Raw genomic sequence first — 17,366 nt, forward strand, 5'->3', positions numbered from 1 at the left:
AACCATTTTTCAAGGAAAGTATCTTTTTTCTCATTAAAAAATTACCCTTTACATTATACCAAATTTCCTTTAAGTATTGCTTCTGTGAACTAAATAGTATCTTACTAAATGTACATGAGCTATGTTGTTGGTTTTTAGCCCCAAAAGATCATCGATCATCACTGCTTATTTCCAGTCAATCCAGATATAATTAAAAGGCATTTATTTTAACATGAAGAGAAAGTCGGTAGTATGGTCTATTTTATTCCCCTTTACTTCTTGCTTTCCCTCACTGGTCATTATTTTTTTTCAGTCCAAAGAACCAAAAATACTTGTTACATGACTTTGAATTTTTATTTCTATTATTCATTGCAATTTTCCTCCTTTTTCTTTAAATGAGAAAAACCAGTAGAATCTCATGTGTAAACTTAAAGAAGTAGATTTTACAAATTATGTATAGCATAATTCTAAAATAAGAATTTCTGTATTTCCAGCTGCTTTTGTCTTATGTCTCTTGTGTTTTATCATTATTGAAATATGTTAGATGACCATTTGATGCTTATGCTCTGCTGAGAATGTACGGACTGAGTTAAACAGGCCTCATCCTTTAGGAATTTCATGTTTCAGTAAGAATACAGAGACAAATACAAAGATGGGGACAGAGACATCTGTACAGATATCAAATATATCAATAAAATATTCTGCATCAAAAATATTTTTTAAATCATTTTAAAAAATATCTTTCATCTCCTTACAATAGGCCTGAAACAATAAAGTTGTGTCCCTTTCTGGACACGTGGATCTAGATAGCATTGATCCAATAGATAAGAAGAGGGAACCTTTATTGAATTTTTATGCTCCAAGCACTATACTAAGGATTTTTTTACATGTATTATCTCATTTAATTCTTATAACATCACTATGAGGTAGTAACTTTTTTTTTCACTTTGTGCAAATAAAGAAACTGACTGAAATTTCCTCTCCTGGGGAAGTCTTAATAATTGCAGAGTTCTTCATAGGGTCAGCAGAGCTGAGGGTGATGGAGCAAGCAGTGATCTGAACCAAAGCAAAACCCTCAGGTTAGACCATTTCTGCTCTGCCATTAAAATAAGACTGTTTTCATATATGCTACTAAATACTGAATAATACCATAATTGAAAAAACGTAGAGGTTTCTAAAACATTTTCAGGTTCCTTGGTTATTCATTTGTTACAGGTGTTAAGATGTTAAAGCTTAAGTCACCTGGTTAGATTCTCTTTATGGAATGGTTAGCTTTGTTCGTTTCTTTAGGCAGAAGGAGGCACCCTTAACCGTGTCCACCTGTGTTACCAATGCTTGCTATTAGTCACAAGGTGGCCTGATTAATAAAGAGGAATCAAAGAATTGGAATTTACTACTCTTTTCTACAAATAGAAAAACAAGGCAAACTATTAATGTATTTTTTATTTGAAGTATTATTCATTAAGTGAATGGGAATTCTAGAGTTACCTGATTTACAGTTTACTTCTGACTGCCTGCTGCCTGTTTTACATGAAGCTGTGATAATCTGTCTTGACTCCCTCACAAAGATGAGAAAAATATTTTCTGGAAAACTTTGTCAGTGTGGAATCATTTGTCCTATTAAATTGTGTGCTACTATGAAATATCTCTTACTGTATTTTCCACATTGTTTAACTATATTTACTTCATAATCCTGTCCTTCCAATTTTCACCTCTATTAATATTTAGGCCCCTTTGAGCTTAAATTTTAAGAAATTTTAATTTATCCTATCACACAGTAAAATTTGAATTTTTATAAGCTCAAATTGGGAAAATTAGTGACTATATTTTGAGATTTGGTATGTTTTCTTTATGTATCTATATAAAATATGAAAATTATAATTTAATCTAAGATCAAATATTTATTAATCTGTATTTCACCTTATTAATGACTTATGTTTGTTTACCACATTTTTTTTAGTTAAGCGTTTTTTTATTAATTTATTTACTTGGCTGCGGCGGGTCTTAGTTGCGGCACGTGGGCTCTTCGTTGCAGCGCTCAGGCTTCTCTTCTAGTTGTGGCGCGCAGGCTCTAGCGTGCACGGGCTCAGTAGTTGCAGTGCAGACTTAGTTGCCCCATGGCATGTGGGATCTTAGTTCCCCGACCAGGAATTGAACCCATGTCCCCTGCATTGGAAGGTGGATTCTTAACTGTTGGACCACTAAGGAAGTCCCTGTTTACCACATTTGATTCTGCTACACATTTGTTCACATTTATTGATAATCAAAAATCTGTCAGTAGAGGGACTTCCCTGGTGGTGCAGTGGTTAAGAATCCACCTGCCAATGCAGGGGACACGGGTTTGAGCCCTGGTCCGGGAAGATCCCACATGCCGCGGAGCAGCTAAGTCCGTGCACCACAACTACTGAGTCTGAACTCTAAAGCCTGCGAGCCACAACTGCTGAGCCCAAGAGCCACAATTACTGAGGCTGCGTCCCACAACTACTGAAGCCCGCATGCCTAAAGCCCATGCTCTGCAACAAGAGAAGCCACTGCAATGAGAAGCCCATGCACCGCAACAAAGAGTACCCCCGCTCTCTGCAACTAGAGAAAGCCCGCGTGCAGCAACGAAAACCCAACACAGCCAAAAATAAATTTATTTTTTAAAAAAAACCATCAGTATAAACATTGCTGACCTAGACCTTAATTGTCATTATTTTAAAAATCCATTAGCAAGACCCTTCCTAAGCCCATCTATGGACCTCATGTTAGGGAACGCTTATGTTATATAATGCATTAAATCTCTGAAATGTATTTTCATAACATCTTTTTTATAGCACTACAAATTTAATAGTGAAAATGAATTGCATCACCTTCTAAAGGAATTTAAATTTTCTATATCCTGGTCATGAGAACTTGATTTTCCAACCCGAAGTTGTTAAGGTCTGTCTGAATCACTAAAATAATGAGTTAAATCTGTTTTCTCATGATCTGCTTGTAAAGGTTAGTGAAGGACAGCACTTTGAAAGAAATGGATAATACGCATCCTTCCAGAGCTCGTGTATATTACAGCTGTCTGTTTGGACTCACTCCAACAACAGCTCAGTGACTCTTAGAGGAAGAGAATTTTAGAGGCCCTAACTGGGGCTCAGAATAATTGTACTGAAAGACACTTGCTTCCCATGCATAACCACTGCAGTGAAATTTGTTTAAAATGGTTTCTTATCCCTTAAATCCAATTGATCTCTCAGTGCTTTTGATTTTCCTTTACAAGGTATCTTCGTCTATCTCTTTTCTTGCTTATTACTGTTGCTACCACTCTTTTGTTCAGGGCCTTGTTACATTTTCCCTGGGATAATTTCAACAAATTAGTTTTCCTACTTACTCATTTATGCTGTAGGATTATAGTGACCCAAATAAAGACCCTATCCTGGAAAAGTTCACAGTCTATCAGGAAGTCAAACATGGATGTAGATAATATAATAATAATGTATTAAGGTACAGTTATAGAAATACATAAGAGGCTGGGTAACATTAAGAAAGGAAGTAATTAACTCTGGAAATAAATATTAAAGAGATTAATCAAACCATGGAATTATTGAGATTTAAATCATGTTATTTCTGTAGTAAGTGTAGAGGCAAGTTTTTGTTCTCTTGTTCTAAATAAACTAAAGGTTCATTTGTAATTTTTTAAAAAAACAGAAAAGTTTTAATGAGCAAATAGATGCAGCTGGGATGCAGCGGTGGCAACTGAGTTAGCCACAAAACTACTTTAATGTTTTCCTGTTGACCTATCTGAGAATGAGGGTAGAAAATATCTTGTCAACATATGTCTAAACAGATACACATTTGTAAATGTGTCAGTGAAATCAGATAACATTTGCTAAATGTATCAGTTAAATAAAAAAATGGTGTTTGTAAAACCTTTGGTCATTCAACATTTATGCAGCTTCTATATTTGTGGGACATATATATCTAGAAAATACAAGGTGCTTATTTTAGCAAATTGTGGCTGTTTGGGGTGATTAAGCTGCAATCGAGTCCATATAGATATCCCCTAAGTTTGCAAGTGTACGCTTAAAAATAGCTTTCTTATTTTTAATGACTTTCTGATGCAGATGTAATATTGATATTTTAGAAACAACTATTTTAAACATAATATACTTCTGAAATTAAAATCTGAATTAAAAATATATAAGATATGCTTTATGTATATTTTAAAGTAATCAAGTTAGAAAAGGTCTCTGCTGTCTTAGCCAGTGTTTATAGAGACTCATAATCCACAGTCAACTAATAGTTTTCTGTACTCTGCCTTGGTGATATTGACTCTAGAGTATTGTACTAGATTTTGGTTGCTGCATTTTGAGATGAATATTATTAGCAAAAGAACACATCCAGTGATGGCAAAGAAGATGACAACAAACTGTCTCACCTGAATTATGGTTAAAGGAATTGGGATTAAAAGACCTAGGGAAAATTCTAATCTCTGTCAATATGTTCAGAGATAGAGAAGGCAGAACTGTTGGAATAAAGAAGTTTAGGAATAACAACCTTTAGGAATAACTTTAGAAGTGCTTCACAAAAACTTCTACATCAGTTAGTGAGCTCCTAACACTGAAAATATTTAAGTGACTTATGAGATACTTCAGCATTTCAAGATTTTAACTTCACTGGCTTAAAATTAATGTCTTTGTTTTTGTTTTCAAAGTACTTAGATTGAAAGTATAGGGTTGTGGTTGTAAAGGTAGGGTTGGGATGACTTATTAGCCATTGTGCATTTAGAAAATTCTTCAGTTGCTATCAAGTAATTCTGATACCTTTTCAGAGGTAGCAAACTTTTTCTGTAAAAAGCCAGATAGTAAATATCTTAGGTTTTGCAGGCCACATGGTCTCTGTAGCACCTGCTCAACTCTACTGTTGTAGTGCAAAAGCATCGTTGACAATACGTAAACATGGTTTATTGGCTGTGTTCCAATTAAACTTTATTTACAAAAGCAGGTGGTGAGTTGGATTTGGCCTGTGGGCCATAGTTTGACAACCCTTGCCTTAAATGATGAAATCTGGAAATAACATTTTAATATAAATGGAGAAAGGCTTTCAATTTAGGAGTTAAAAACAAATTGTCAAAATGTCATTGTCTTTTTGGGCTGACAGTGCACACTAAGTGTTCAAAATACTGAATTGCCCATTGAAGTAAGAAGCCTTTCACTATAAAAGTCAAGTGACAGTGGAGAGTCTGAGACTATTTTCTACTGTTCATTTCTGCTGCATATTTTGTCCTTAAAGGTGTGTTTACTCCTGCTGAGCAATATCATCCATCCCGCATGGACTGCTAATGCAGACAGACCCAACCCCTACCAAGACATAAATGCAGGTTCAGTCCTTCTAAGAACAAAAAAGACTTTCAGTGCCTCCTGCCCAAGCACAGTAATTTTTAACAGTAATTTTAATACCAGAACAAGGAAGTAAACAGAAGTCCCTGATCAGCAAGGTATCTGTTACATGTTTTGTTCTAACCTCATAAAGCAGAGGTTCTCATATCATCATTTGGTCTGTTGGCCTTTAGCTAATAGACTGTTAGAAAACGATGGTCAAATGTGGATGCTGAGTAGAAATGAATAACAGAAGAACAGGAGGCTACTCTCATAAGGCAGTCTGGCCACAGCTGAGAAGTGACCATTGACTGCTAGAAAACCAGGGGATGAGAGCGTTTTTAAATCAGTCTCCACCCTGGGATCATTGGTTTTAGGGTCAGAAATACCCTCAGACTCCTCAGTAATACTGAAAAGCTTTGCTATCTTGTATTTTCGTATAGCACAGTAGTTCATTTTATAATGAGGACTGTAATTCATCAAGAAAAGGGTAAGTTGTGAAATATATTTATATATACTCTTTTAGGAAAACAGAACTGCCCCAGTTGAAATAACTCATTATTAGATATATTTAAAAATTAGGATAGGGCTTCTCTGGTGGCGCAGTGGTTGAGAATCTGCCTGCCAATGCAGGGGACACGGGTTCGAGCCCTGGTCTGGGAGGATCCCACGTGCCGCGGAGCAACTAGGCCCCTGAGCCACAACTGCTGAGCCTGCGCGTCTGGAGCTTGTGCTCTGCAACAAGAGAGGCCGCGACAGTGAGAGGCCTGTGCACCGCGATGAAGGGTGGCCCCCGCTCGCCGCAACTACAGAAAGTCCACGCACAGAAACGAAGACCCAACACAGCCAAAAATAAATAAATAAATAAAATTTAAAAAAAAATTAGGATAAGCAAAACCAATTTATTTCCTAACAGTTCTGAATAATTGTGATTTGTCAATATGTGACTATTTAGTCCTGGCATTCTGAACTCCAAAGCCCAATAGAGTAGTTCCTTGACTCTTAAAGTGTTTTCTTTTTAAAAATACATTTTTGTCACCTCAGACCTCCAAATTGCATAGATTCATATTTTAAATATTAATCTTAGAGTGATTTATCCCCCTCTACTGCTTTTCAAATAAGTTTTTCTTTGTAAATAGGTTATGCCCTTAAGTTTGGATAATTCCACCTTCTTTATCAACATTTAATTTTTTCTGTAGTGTAAAGGCCATTTATTTAAAACGTTACGTACTCTGATTTCTTAACTTTAGGGATTTTCCTCCAAATTTGGGAAATTGAGAAGATAAAGTTTTTACACCTTGGTTTAATGTTTATTTGGTTATATCCTATATTTAAAAACAATTTTTTTAAGAAATCTGAATTTAAAAATCATGAAAAAAGTGTCATGTCATTCTTGTGTTCAAAATACTTCAGAGACTCCGTTTTACTTAGAGTGTACTACATAAAATTCAAACTCCTTAAAATGGAGTCTGCTCACCTTTCTGGCCCCTGCCTACCTCTCACCCCTCCTTCTTTATCACATAGCCTACCTATTCTCATGCACTTCATACTCAAGTAATAAAAACAGCTTGTATTGCTGGTAAAAGGTGCATTCTTTCATGGTCTGTGACTTTGCACACATACTCTTGTGGCAATCTAAAACACCCTCCTCGTCTAGCTCTCCCATGTCCAAGCCACCTCTTCTCTGCAAAATCCCTACTAATCTGTGATACTCAGACTTTACCTCTGTGATGCCTTCCCTAGCCTCCTCAGGCAGTTGGAGATTTCCTGTGACTTTTCCAAAGTTCATATTCTGTCTTATAACAATTTTCCATTGTTAAAGTTGTTCCTGTGTCTTGTCTTTCCCCAGTAAACTAAACAACCAAAGAGAAAGCATCTATTTACCATTGTTTTCATACTATTTAACCTAGAACCTGGCACAAGCAAGTATTTCTCCAAAAAGGAGGATTCCTCACACCTAAGCCATAAATAGCTGTACCAATTAAATGGGGATACTAGGGGTTTGGGGAACTAGAAGCAGCTGCAAAAGTACCAGCATCTGAGCCACATTCTAAACTCATCTGTGAGCCTTGCAATACCAGTGCTACCTTCAAGTTTCAGCACTTGACACTGGCGCTGCTTGATGAAGCTGAAGCTCCTTATTTACTTGCTTCCCTCTGTAAAAGAACCCAAGCTCCTTTTTCCCATCCCTAACTGATGCTCGTCCTGAATAATTCATAATAGCTTGAAAAGATAATATGGGTATACTTAACAGGTTTATTAATAATATTTAACATTTTTGAGTGCTTACAGTGTGCCAGTCTCTTTGCTTACATGTTTTTCATATATTACCTCATCTAATACCACAGTCTGATGAAGTATATGCCATTATCCCAACATAACAAATTGGGGCAGTGGGTGGCAGGGGTGGGGAGTGATATAAGGTGCCATGAGATGAATTAAACTGCTCAAGGCCATACAACTATTAACTAAGGCAGACAGAATGTGAATCCAGTGTAACTTCAGAGCCCATTCTCTTATTTACCACCAGTGAATATTCCTGCCATAACTGAAGCCCAAATAGCAGCATGGTTATAATGTACACTTTGAAATCATCTAGACCTGGATTCAAAATCCGTATCTAACATTTACTGGTGGCGAATAACTTTACTTCTCTGATCTTCGGTTTTCTCATATGTAAAATGGTTATTACCTACACCAAAAGGGTTATTGCCTGCATAAGTGCAAGATGCATACTAAATACTAAGTGTTAGCTCCATTTGCCTCTTCTACACTTCTGTTCTTGTGAGCTCTGAGGTAGTGGTTTGAACAGAATAAGGCCTGGCAGAAGAAGACAGAGTTAACTTCCTCTCTCTTCTGTATAGTACTACCAGAGTGTCGACCAGTGCCTGCCTTCCAGGATCGCCAAGTGTTTTATAGCTGTGATTGCATTTATTCTCTTAATGAGAAGGGCATGTCTTGAGTATTTACTAGTTGTTAATTGCCCATAAATATACTATAGTAGAATAAGGATTAGAATCAGTGATCTCCTGTTGTACTAGACTTCTCTTTTGCTAATTCTTAGGAAACATATGGGACTCTGGGGGTTGTTATTTATTATATATAAAATAGTTGCCCGCATGATTCCGTAACATAGATCAGTTAGTGCCATTCAACAAAGAAAACTATAAACACAGCTGCTGTTTTAGTGTGGTTTGTGGTTTGGTTTTGTTTTTGTTTGAACTTTTTTGTGCAGGCAGATCATCATTTAAAAGTAGTCATTTGGCATTTTCCCTTGCATTCTTCAGATTTTTTTGTATGTTTTTAAAAAGCTTAGCTTAAGTCAGTTTATAATTATGCACTCAGATTGATCCATCTGGTCTTTTTGCTAGCCAATGAATTTTCTTTTAAAAGTATAGAAAATAGGATAATTATATTTTAAATCCTATAACTTCAGTGAGTCCCTTTTATAAATTTGAAGAAAATATTTTCAGGTATTAAAAAATAATTTTTTATTCCTTATTGTCTTTCAATTGATTTCTGTATTTCCAGAGGTAGGGAGAGGGCTTGAAATTTCTCCTATTTCCACTCCTCACCTCCTTCATATGTTATAACTCTAAAGCATAAACACTTGTTTGCAACTGAGAATGGGTACAGCAGAAATGTCTGATCAAAATAGGTTCTATTGTTGTCTCTAGATTGCACTGGCTATGAGGAGAAAGATGGATTGTAGGGGGCAAATGTAGATGTAGTAAGACTTACATTTAGGCCTTTGCAGTGGTCCAGACAAGAAATAGTAGTGGCCTGACCCAAGGTACTAAGAGATTCAGGATATAGAATTAACAGAATTGGTTGATGGATTAGCTGTTGGCGAGCATGACATAAAGGAGTCAGAGATAGGTTTCTGGATTAGATATATCGTGCTCCTCACCTCTTTCTCACTGTGTTTGTTCAGCTCCAGCTTATCCCTAAAGAATTTAGTTTATATGTTACCTCCTATGGAAAACTTTCCCACTCCAACTTCCATTAAGTTAGGTGACCACTCTATGTGCTTTTATAGCACCTGGCACTTCATGAGAACATTTTTTTTCTGTTTTGTACCTGTGAATTTATTACCCCACACCCATATACACATAACCTTCACACTCTTGACTTTGTCTTGTGAGAGCAAGGGCCATGCCTGTCTTACTTATCATCATATTCCCAGCACCTAACATGGTCCTGGGGACAACATCAATACATTTTTGGTGAATGAACAAAGTGTCATTTATAGCTATTGTCTACAGTGCCTGATAGAGTAATTGAATATGTAAGTTATCTGGGCTCTTTTTTGATTCATTCCTCTTGCTTAACTTTTATTTCTTCTTTATTTTCTTAATATCTCAGACCTTATTTTTTCTTATATCTTTACAGTTTAGCTTACTGAATAAAAGAAAATATAAACAGCAAGAAATAAAATTTTGTTTTGTGGGTTTTGACAGTATCTTCCAAAGGAACCCCTAAGGTTGTTGACATCTAAAATAAATGAGGGCTTCAGATTGTAATAATACTTAATATTTTTCCAAATAATATAAGTGCTTAACACAGTGTGTTGGAACATTATACTGACAAAAAGAGTCATTGGATATGTAGATCAGTTCATTTCAATCAGAAGTATTAGGACTGGGTTATTTGATAAAAGGGATGGATCATTGCAAATTCATCATTATATCTCAAGGAAAATGCATTGATGACACTTTACATTATAGTGAATATATAACTAAATTATACTTAAAAGCTTATTATACTTAAGCTTTATACTTAAGTAAATTTAATTATACTTAAAATACTTAGGGCTTCCCTGGTGGCGCAGTGGTTGGGAGTCCGCCTGCCGATGCAGGGGACACCAGTTCATGCCCCGGTCAGGAAGGATCCCACATGCCACGGAGCGGCTGGGCCCGTGAGCCATGGCCGCTGAACCTGTGCGTCCAGAACCTATGCTCTGCAACGGGAGAGGCCACAACAGTGAGAGGCCCGCGTACCGAAGAAAACCAAAACAAAAAAAAAATTTAGATATGGTCTAAGATATCACTTAGACAATAATCAATACAAAAAAGGAAATTACAATGATTTTTCTTTCTTAAGAAAGAAAAAAAGACTAAGCTATGTAAATTCTAGTTACCATAGGGTGGAAGTAGGGGTGTAAAAGCAAAAGGGTTTGACTTCTCTAGCCTTTACTTTACTCATCTGTAAAATAAAAACAATGGACCCATGATCTAAAAGAGCCTTTCCAGCCCAAATTCTGTTGCTCCATAAAATAGAAAAGAATGATATATTACGGGAATTTTGGGTTCAGTTGCAACTTACTATTTATTCTCTCCATAGCCCCAGCTCTGTCTTGTTAAGAACTGACTTTAAAAGTCCATTCAAATAAAACTTTTTTTTATTGAATGAATTTATTAAATACAAGTGATTTTTTTTTCTAATTTCTGCTTTGGAATCAGTTCTTCTAGCCTAATTAGGAGCAACAATCTAAGATGAATTGTAATTACTTACCCTAATCATTTCAAACTACAGAAAATGAATTTTTGCATTTAGTAATACCATAAATGTATTCTTTGATGGTTGTTTCTCTTTTAACGTATGTTTTCTTTCTTTGGTTTAGATTTCTGCTTTGGGACAGCCACGCATCTAATTCCTTAAAGTACTTTTATATGTAAAACTTGTAAAGGATCAGAACAATGCCTCCAAGACCATCATCAGGTGAACTGTGGGGCATCCACTTGATGCCCCCAAGAATCCTAGTAGAATGTTTACTACCAAATGGGATGATAGTGACTTTAGAATGCCTCCGTGAGGCTACATTAATAACTATAAAGCATGAACTATTTAAAGAAGCGAGAAAATACCCTCTCCATCAACTTCTTCAAGATGAATCTTCTTACATTTTCGTAAGTGTTACCCAAGAAGCAGAAAGGGAAGAATTTTTTGATGAAACAAGACGACTTTGTGACCTTCGGCTTTTTCAACCCTTTTTAAAAGTAATTGAACCAGTAGGCAACCGTGAAGAAAAGATCCTCAATCGAGAAATTGGTATGATAAAATTTTGAAATGGCCTTGTCATTCTATTCTAAATGCAAATAACTATGAAGCTTAACTATTTTCTCATTAGTAAAATATTTTGTCTGAACTGGTTAATAACCTTTGTAATCTTAAATAAATAGATTTCAAAATAAAAATCATTACAAATCTAAAGTTTTTTTGACTGTTAGGCTGAGGAACTGTTTTTAACACCTTGGTATTATTCTGTAAAGTTTTCTTTAAGAAGTATCATTTGTAGGGATGATTTATATTTGTTATATCCCAGTTTTGTTTTGTCTTTTAAAAAATAATTGATATGAATAATGTTTGCTACCTTTGCTCCAAATTGCCAAACAGATCATATTTTATATATTAAAAGTATTTGCGATCTTGTCAATTCTTACTATATGTATTCATCAAAAATTTTATTAACAAAGAGAAACTTCTTTATTGTGATCTTCCATACCTACCAAGTTCCCTATTTACAATAAACATGGTCTTACTGTGTGTTTAACAGAATGTTATATTCTCTATATAATTTTTTTAAGGTTTTGCTATTGGCATGCCAGTGTGTGAATTCGATATGGTTAAAGATCCAGAAGTACAGGACTTCCGAAGAAATATTCTCAATGTTTGTAAAGAAGCTGTGGATCTTAGGGATCTCAATTCACCGCATAGTAGAGCAATGTATGTCTATCCTCCAAATGTAGAATCTTCACCAGAACTGCCAAAGCACATATATAATAAATTGGATAAAGGTAAGAAAATTGTAAATCTACCATAATTGGTCACTGTAGTGAAAACTTTTATCTGTGCGTATATCTTTGTACAGTCTTTTTTTGGGGGGGGGCCAGCTGCTCCGCAGCATGTGGGATCCTCCCGGACCAGGGCACGAACCCATGTCCCATGCTTGGGCAGGCAGACTCTCAACCACTGCGCCACCAGGGAATCCCTGTACAGTCTTTTTATCCTAGCTAGATGATAAGCTTCTTGAAGGCAGGGAATGCTTTACTGACAACATATAGCTGAGTGCCAAGTACACAACTTTTTTTTTTTTAAATCTTGAATTATTTTATTTGTGTGTGTCCTCATGAAATGTGTAATACTTTGTGTGCTGTATTTTCTTTATAATTGAATTTATTTACTTATTTTTTATTGGGGTATAGTTGTTTTACAATGTTGTGTTAGTTCCTGCTGTACAGCGAAGTGGAGTTCCCTGTGCTATACAGCAGGTTCTTATTAGTTATCTATTTTATACGTATTAGTGTATATATGTCAATCCCAATCTCCCAGTTCATCCCACCCTCATCCCCCACTTTCCCCCCTTGGCATCCATACATTTGTTCTCTACATCTGTGTCTCTATTTCTGCCTTGGAAACTGGTTCTTCGGTACCATTTTTCTAGATTCTGCATATATGCATTAATATACAATATTTGTTTTTCTCTTTCTGACTTACTTCACCCTGTATGACAGTCTCTAGGTCCATCCAGGTCTCTACAAATGACCCAATTTCATTCCTTTTTATGGCTGAGTAATATTCCATTGTATATATATACCACATCTTCTTTATCCATTTGTCTGTCGATGGACATTTAGGTTGCTTCCATGACCTGGCTATTGTGAATAGTGCTGCTATGAACATTGGGGCACGTGTGTCTTTTTGAATTATTGTTTTCTCTGGGTATATGTCCAGTAGTGGGATTGCTGGGTCATATGGTAATTCTTTCTTTAGTTTTTTGAGGAACCTTCCTACTGTTCTCCATAGTAGCTGTATCAACAGTGCAAGAGGATTCCCTTTTCTCTGCACCCTCTCCAGCATTTATTGTTTGTTGATTTTCTGATGATGCCCATTCTAACCAGTGTGGGGTGATACCTCATTGTAGTTTTGATTTGCATTTCTCTAATAATTAGTGATGTTGAGCATCTTTTCATGTGCCTCTTGGCCATCTGTATGTCTTCTTTGGTGAAATGTCTATTTAGGTCTTCCACCCATTTTTAGATTGGGTTGTTTGCTTTTTTGATATTGAGCTACATGAGCTGTTTGTATATTTTGGAGATTAATCCTTTGTCCGTTGATTCATCTGCAAATATTTTCTCCCATTCTGAGGGTTGTCTTTTTTTTCAGGTACACAACTTGTGTGCAGTAAGTAGTGATTGATTGAATGAATGTGTGCATATGGTGCTGATCTCTTGGTGAATTGTTTATCTCAGAATAAAACTGAAAAAAAAAAAGCATTGAGTTTGAAATTCACTGTTACAGAATTATAGCTGATTATCTTTTTACAAATAAAAATAAGTATAAATAGAAATATTTTATGAAATTTTGGGGAAACGTCACACATTCTTACTATATGCAAAGAAAAAGTAAATTTCCTAATCTTAATGTTAGATGCAGTATTTAACTCTGATCATAGTGAATGATAATATATAAGTCGACTTTTGACAATATATCAATTTCTAGAATTAAGTGTACATGAGAATATATAAACTAATTGTTTTAGAAATAAAAATATCATTGTGTCAGATAAATATTTGTATTTTTCAGAATAACAAAGTGAAGTTTTTAATTGAAAGTTATAGAATAGGTTAACTTAATACACTATTAAATATAATATTCTCTCAGTAGAATGAATTAAGACATCTTATCACTATTTTAGACATATTTTTCAAAGTAGTTTAATGCTTATATAACATAAGGTCTTCATTAAAAGTTCATTTCTGGGCTTCCTTGGTGGTGCAGTGGTTGAGAATCTGCCTGCCAATGCAGGGGACACGGGTTCAAGTCCTGGTCCGGGAAGATCCCACATGCTGCAGAGTGGCTGGGCCCACGTGCCACAACTGCTGAGTCTGCGCTCTGGAGCCCACAGGCCACAACTGCTGAGCCCCACAGGCTGCAAGTGCTGAAGCCTGTGTGCCTGGAGTCTGTGCTCCATGAGAGGGGCCACTGCAGTGAGAGGCCCGCGCACCACAACGAAGAGTGGCCCCCACTCGCCGCAACTAGAGAAAGCCTGCACACACAGCAAAGACCCAACACAGCCAAAAATAAATAAAGAAAATAAAGAAATTTTTTAAAAATTCATTTCTACTTTAGCATACTTTTTAAAATGGAATGCTCTTTTTATTTTTCCCCACTATTTATGAAATATTTCCAACATATAGAAAGTTTGAAAGAATTTTACTCTGGATACCTACACGACTCTAACATAGTTTTAATCTTTTCATTTTCATTTTTTTTTTTTTTTTGGTCCCCCAGCTTAAAGCTTAATTATTCTTCTTAAAAGGAAGATAAATAGAAAATTTATTTTTTTCCCCTTCCTCCCCCATCTTTTCTCTCATTCTGATTCAGCATCTTTCTTTAAGTCTCCATGATTCTTTCCCACAGTTCCCAGAAACTCTTCTACTTCAGGTACTATTGAACCTTTGATGCCATCATGAGTCACTCTTCACAGGGGTTGTATCTGTGAAGTGTGTCATGTAGTTTAGAATGGAAATTAGCTTGGTCTCAGGTAATTGAGACACACAGTAGTCACAGTTTTGTGTGCTTGCCTTAAAACATGAGGTTTGGGCATGGTTTGGCAGCCCTATCAGATTTGAAGATTTGGTTATTCTACCTGATATTTACCTGTATTTAATTAAGGTTGATTATAAGTCATTATGGTTAGTGCATACTTTTGGAAATTTGTCTCTTGAAAAATGAAATATATGTGGTGACTGCATCTAATATTATTTTCCTATTATAGGGCAAATAATAGTGGTGATTTGGGTAATAGTTTCTCCAAATAATGACAAGCAGAAGTATACTCTGAAAATCAACCATGACTGTGTGCCAGAACAAGTAATTGCTGAAGCAATCAGGAAAAAAACTCGAAGTATGTTGCTATCATCTGAACAACTAAAACTCTGTGTTTTAGAATATCAGGGCAAGTATATTTTAAAAGTGTGTGGATGTGACGAATACTTCCTAGAAAAATATCCTCTGAGTCAGTATAAGGTGAGTAACAAGTTTCAAAGATCTTACTTTTAAATTTAAAAGGTAATCACATTGGGAACTGGTATCTGTATTTAGGACATAGTTTTTGAAAATTAAAAACAAATTTTTTTTGGCTGTGCTGCACAGCTTACGGGATCTTAGTTCCCCCATCAGGGACTGAACCCACGCTCCAGCAGTGAAAGTGCCAAGTCCTAACCGCTGGACTGCCAGGGAATTCCCAAAATTAAATAATTAATATTAGTAAATAGATTAATAAGTTTATTTTTTACACTATATTTAATTTGAGAGACTGATGAATTTGAGACGACAGATGCTATTCTTTTAGATTTTATATAATTAATATTTGGGGACCTGACTACATATATGGGTAAGCTGATTAATGTTTTACAATTGTAACAATAGATATATCATTATTCAGATACAAACATTTGATTTGGTGACTGTTTAATTGTGCCATGAGGTAAGATATAATAATGCTTCAGGTATTCTACATGCAAAAAATGCATCGTGTGCTTTTCTGGATAGGTCCAGTTCTATAGTGGAAATACTTTTATAGCCAATAGGAATTTTAAATAACATGGAACTTGCCCAAAAGGCTTTTCATGTGCCTTACTTTTTTTAAAAAGGGTTTGTTGTGTTCATTTGAATAGGCAGTGTAAGCAATAAGGTAAATGTGTTCTTTGTCAAAAAAAAAAAAATTGGCAGTTATAGTAATCCCCAAATATGGGGTATTTAATGATTTTTATCCCCTCCCAAGCAGTGGCACTAGAAGGAATTAAAATAAACATTTCAAAAAATCCATGATCTATAGTTAATTAAGGTGTACTATAAATACTTCCCTACTCTCTATTTCTATTCATTAAATAAATACCTATAAGAAGCAACTGTATTTGTACCAAGCATATGTCAAGTGCTGATTTACAATACCAAGCAAGACATGGTTCTGGCTTTTAGGTTGCTTACAGTATAGTAGGGCTTATGGGTAAGAAAATAGGTTTTTGTAATATGTGTACAGTTGCTTGAAAATCTATCCTAACTACCATTTCAGAGTTCAAACCAATGCATTTTAATATTTTTTAAAACATATTCCATAATTTTATTAGTCTCCTCTCTTTGTGGTTTTTGGCTTTTTTTGTTCTGTTTTTTTTTTAACAAAACAAATATTTCTCAAGAAATGTTGGGACAGAAGAACAAGTGGGCAGCAGCTCTTGGATTTGACATCAGTATGACTTAATAGATTGAATGGCAGAGGCTTCCTAAATGATGTTGCTTTTCCTTTAACAAGCACCTGCAGTATGTTTTCAGTTGGCTAGAAAACATCTACCTCAGCTTATAGCCCTTTTCTGTAATTCTAATATCTAGTGTTTTCATAATGAGTATCTTCTTATCCTTATTTTTAATTCCTTTTTTCTTTTCTTTCTTTTTCCTTCCAGTTAAAGGTAGAACTACAGTCTAAAAAGCTGACCTTTGTTTTTCTTTTCTTTTATACAATTTATATTCCAAGATGTGTTTGGTTTATCTGTGCTAAAACCTAACTCCCAAATGTTAGTTTTTAAAATGTTATAAATATAGCAACTGCTAAGAAATGTGTCTATAATGTTTGATTTTTTTAATTACCTTTGCAGATTAGTATGTAAATTCTCATAGTACTCTTATATGTTGCCTTTAAAATGAAAAACCTTACAAGAAATGCCTTCTCTCCTCCCACCTTAATCTCTTACAGTATATAAGAAGCTGTATAATGCTTGGGAGGATGCCCAATTTGATGCTGATGGCTAAAGAAAGCCTCTACTCTCAACTGCCAATGGACTGTTTTACAATGCCATCTTATTCCAGACGCATCTCCACAGCTACACCATATATGAATGGAGAAACATCTACAAAATCCCTTTGGGTTATAAATAGTGCACTTAGGATAAAAATTCTTTGTGCAACCTATGTGAATGTAAATATTCGAGACATTGACAAGGTAAGGTCAAGTGTTGATGTTTATTATTGTATATA

At 35.4% G+C, this 17,366-nt stretch overlaps 1 protein-coding gene across 2 annotated transcripts in view; it reads left to right on the forward strand.

Moving 5' to 3' along the window:
• Positions 1-17,366, forward strand: part of PIK3CA (phosphatidylinositol-4,5-bisphosphate 3-kinase catalytic subunit alpha) — a 107,375-nt gene that overhangs the window by 64,059 nt on the left and 25,950 nt on the right. For both annotated transcript variants that reach the window (XM_033855496.2, XM_033855497.2), the window contains exons 2-5: positions 10,954-11,381; positions 11,918-12,127; positions 15,112-15,362; positions 17,086-17,331. In XM_033855496.2, coding sequence (XP_033711387.1) covers positions 11,030-11,381; positions 11,918-12,127; positions 15,112-15,362; positions 17,086-17,331 — 1,059 coding nt within the window. In that variant the 5' untranslated portion in view covers positions 10,954-11,029. The remainder of the gene's footprint in view (positions 1-10,953; positions 11,382-11,917; positions 12,128-15,111; positions 15,363-17,085; positions 17,332-17,366) is intronic.

Source organism: Tursiops truncatus, chromosome 4, assembly GCF_011762595.2.
Source record: "Tursiops truncatus isolate mTurTru1 chromosome 4, mTurTru1.mat.Y, whole genome shotgun sequence".
NCBI lineage: Eukaryota > Metazoa > Chordata > Mammalia > Artiodactyla > Delphinidae > Tursiops > Tursiops truncatus.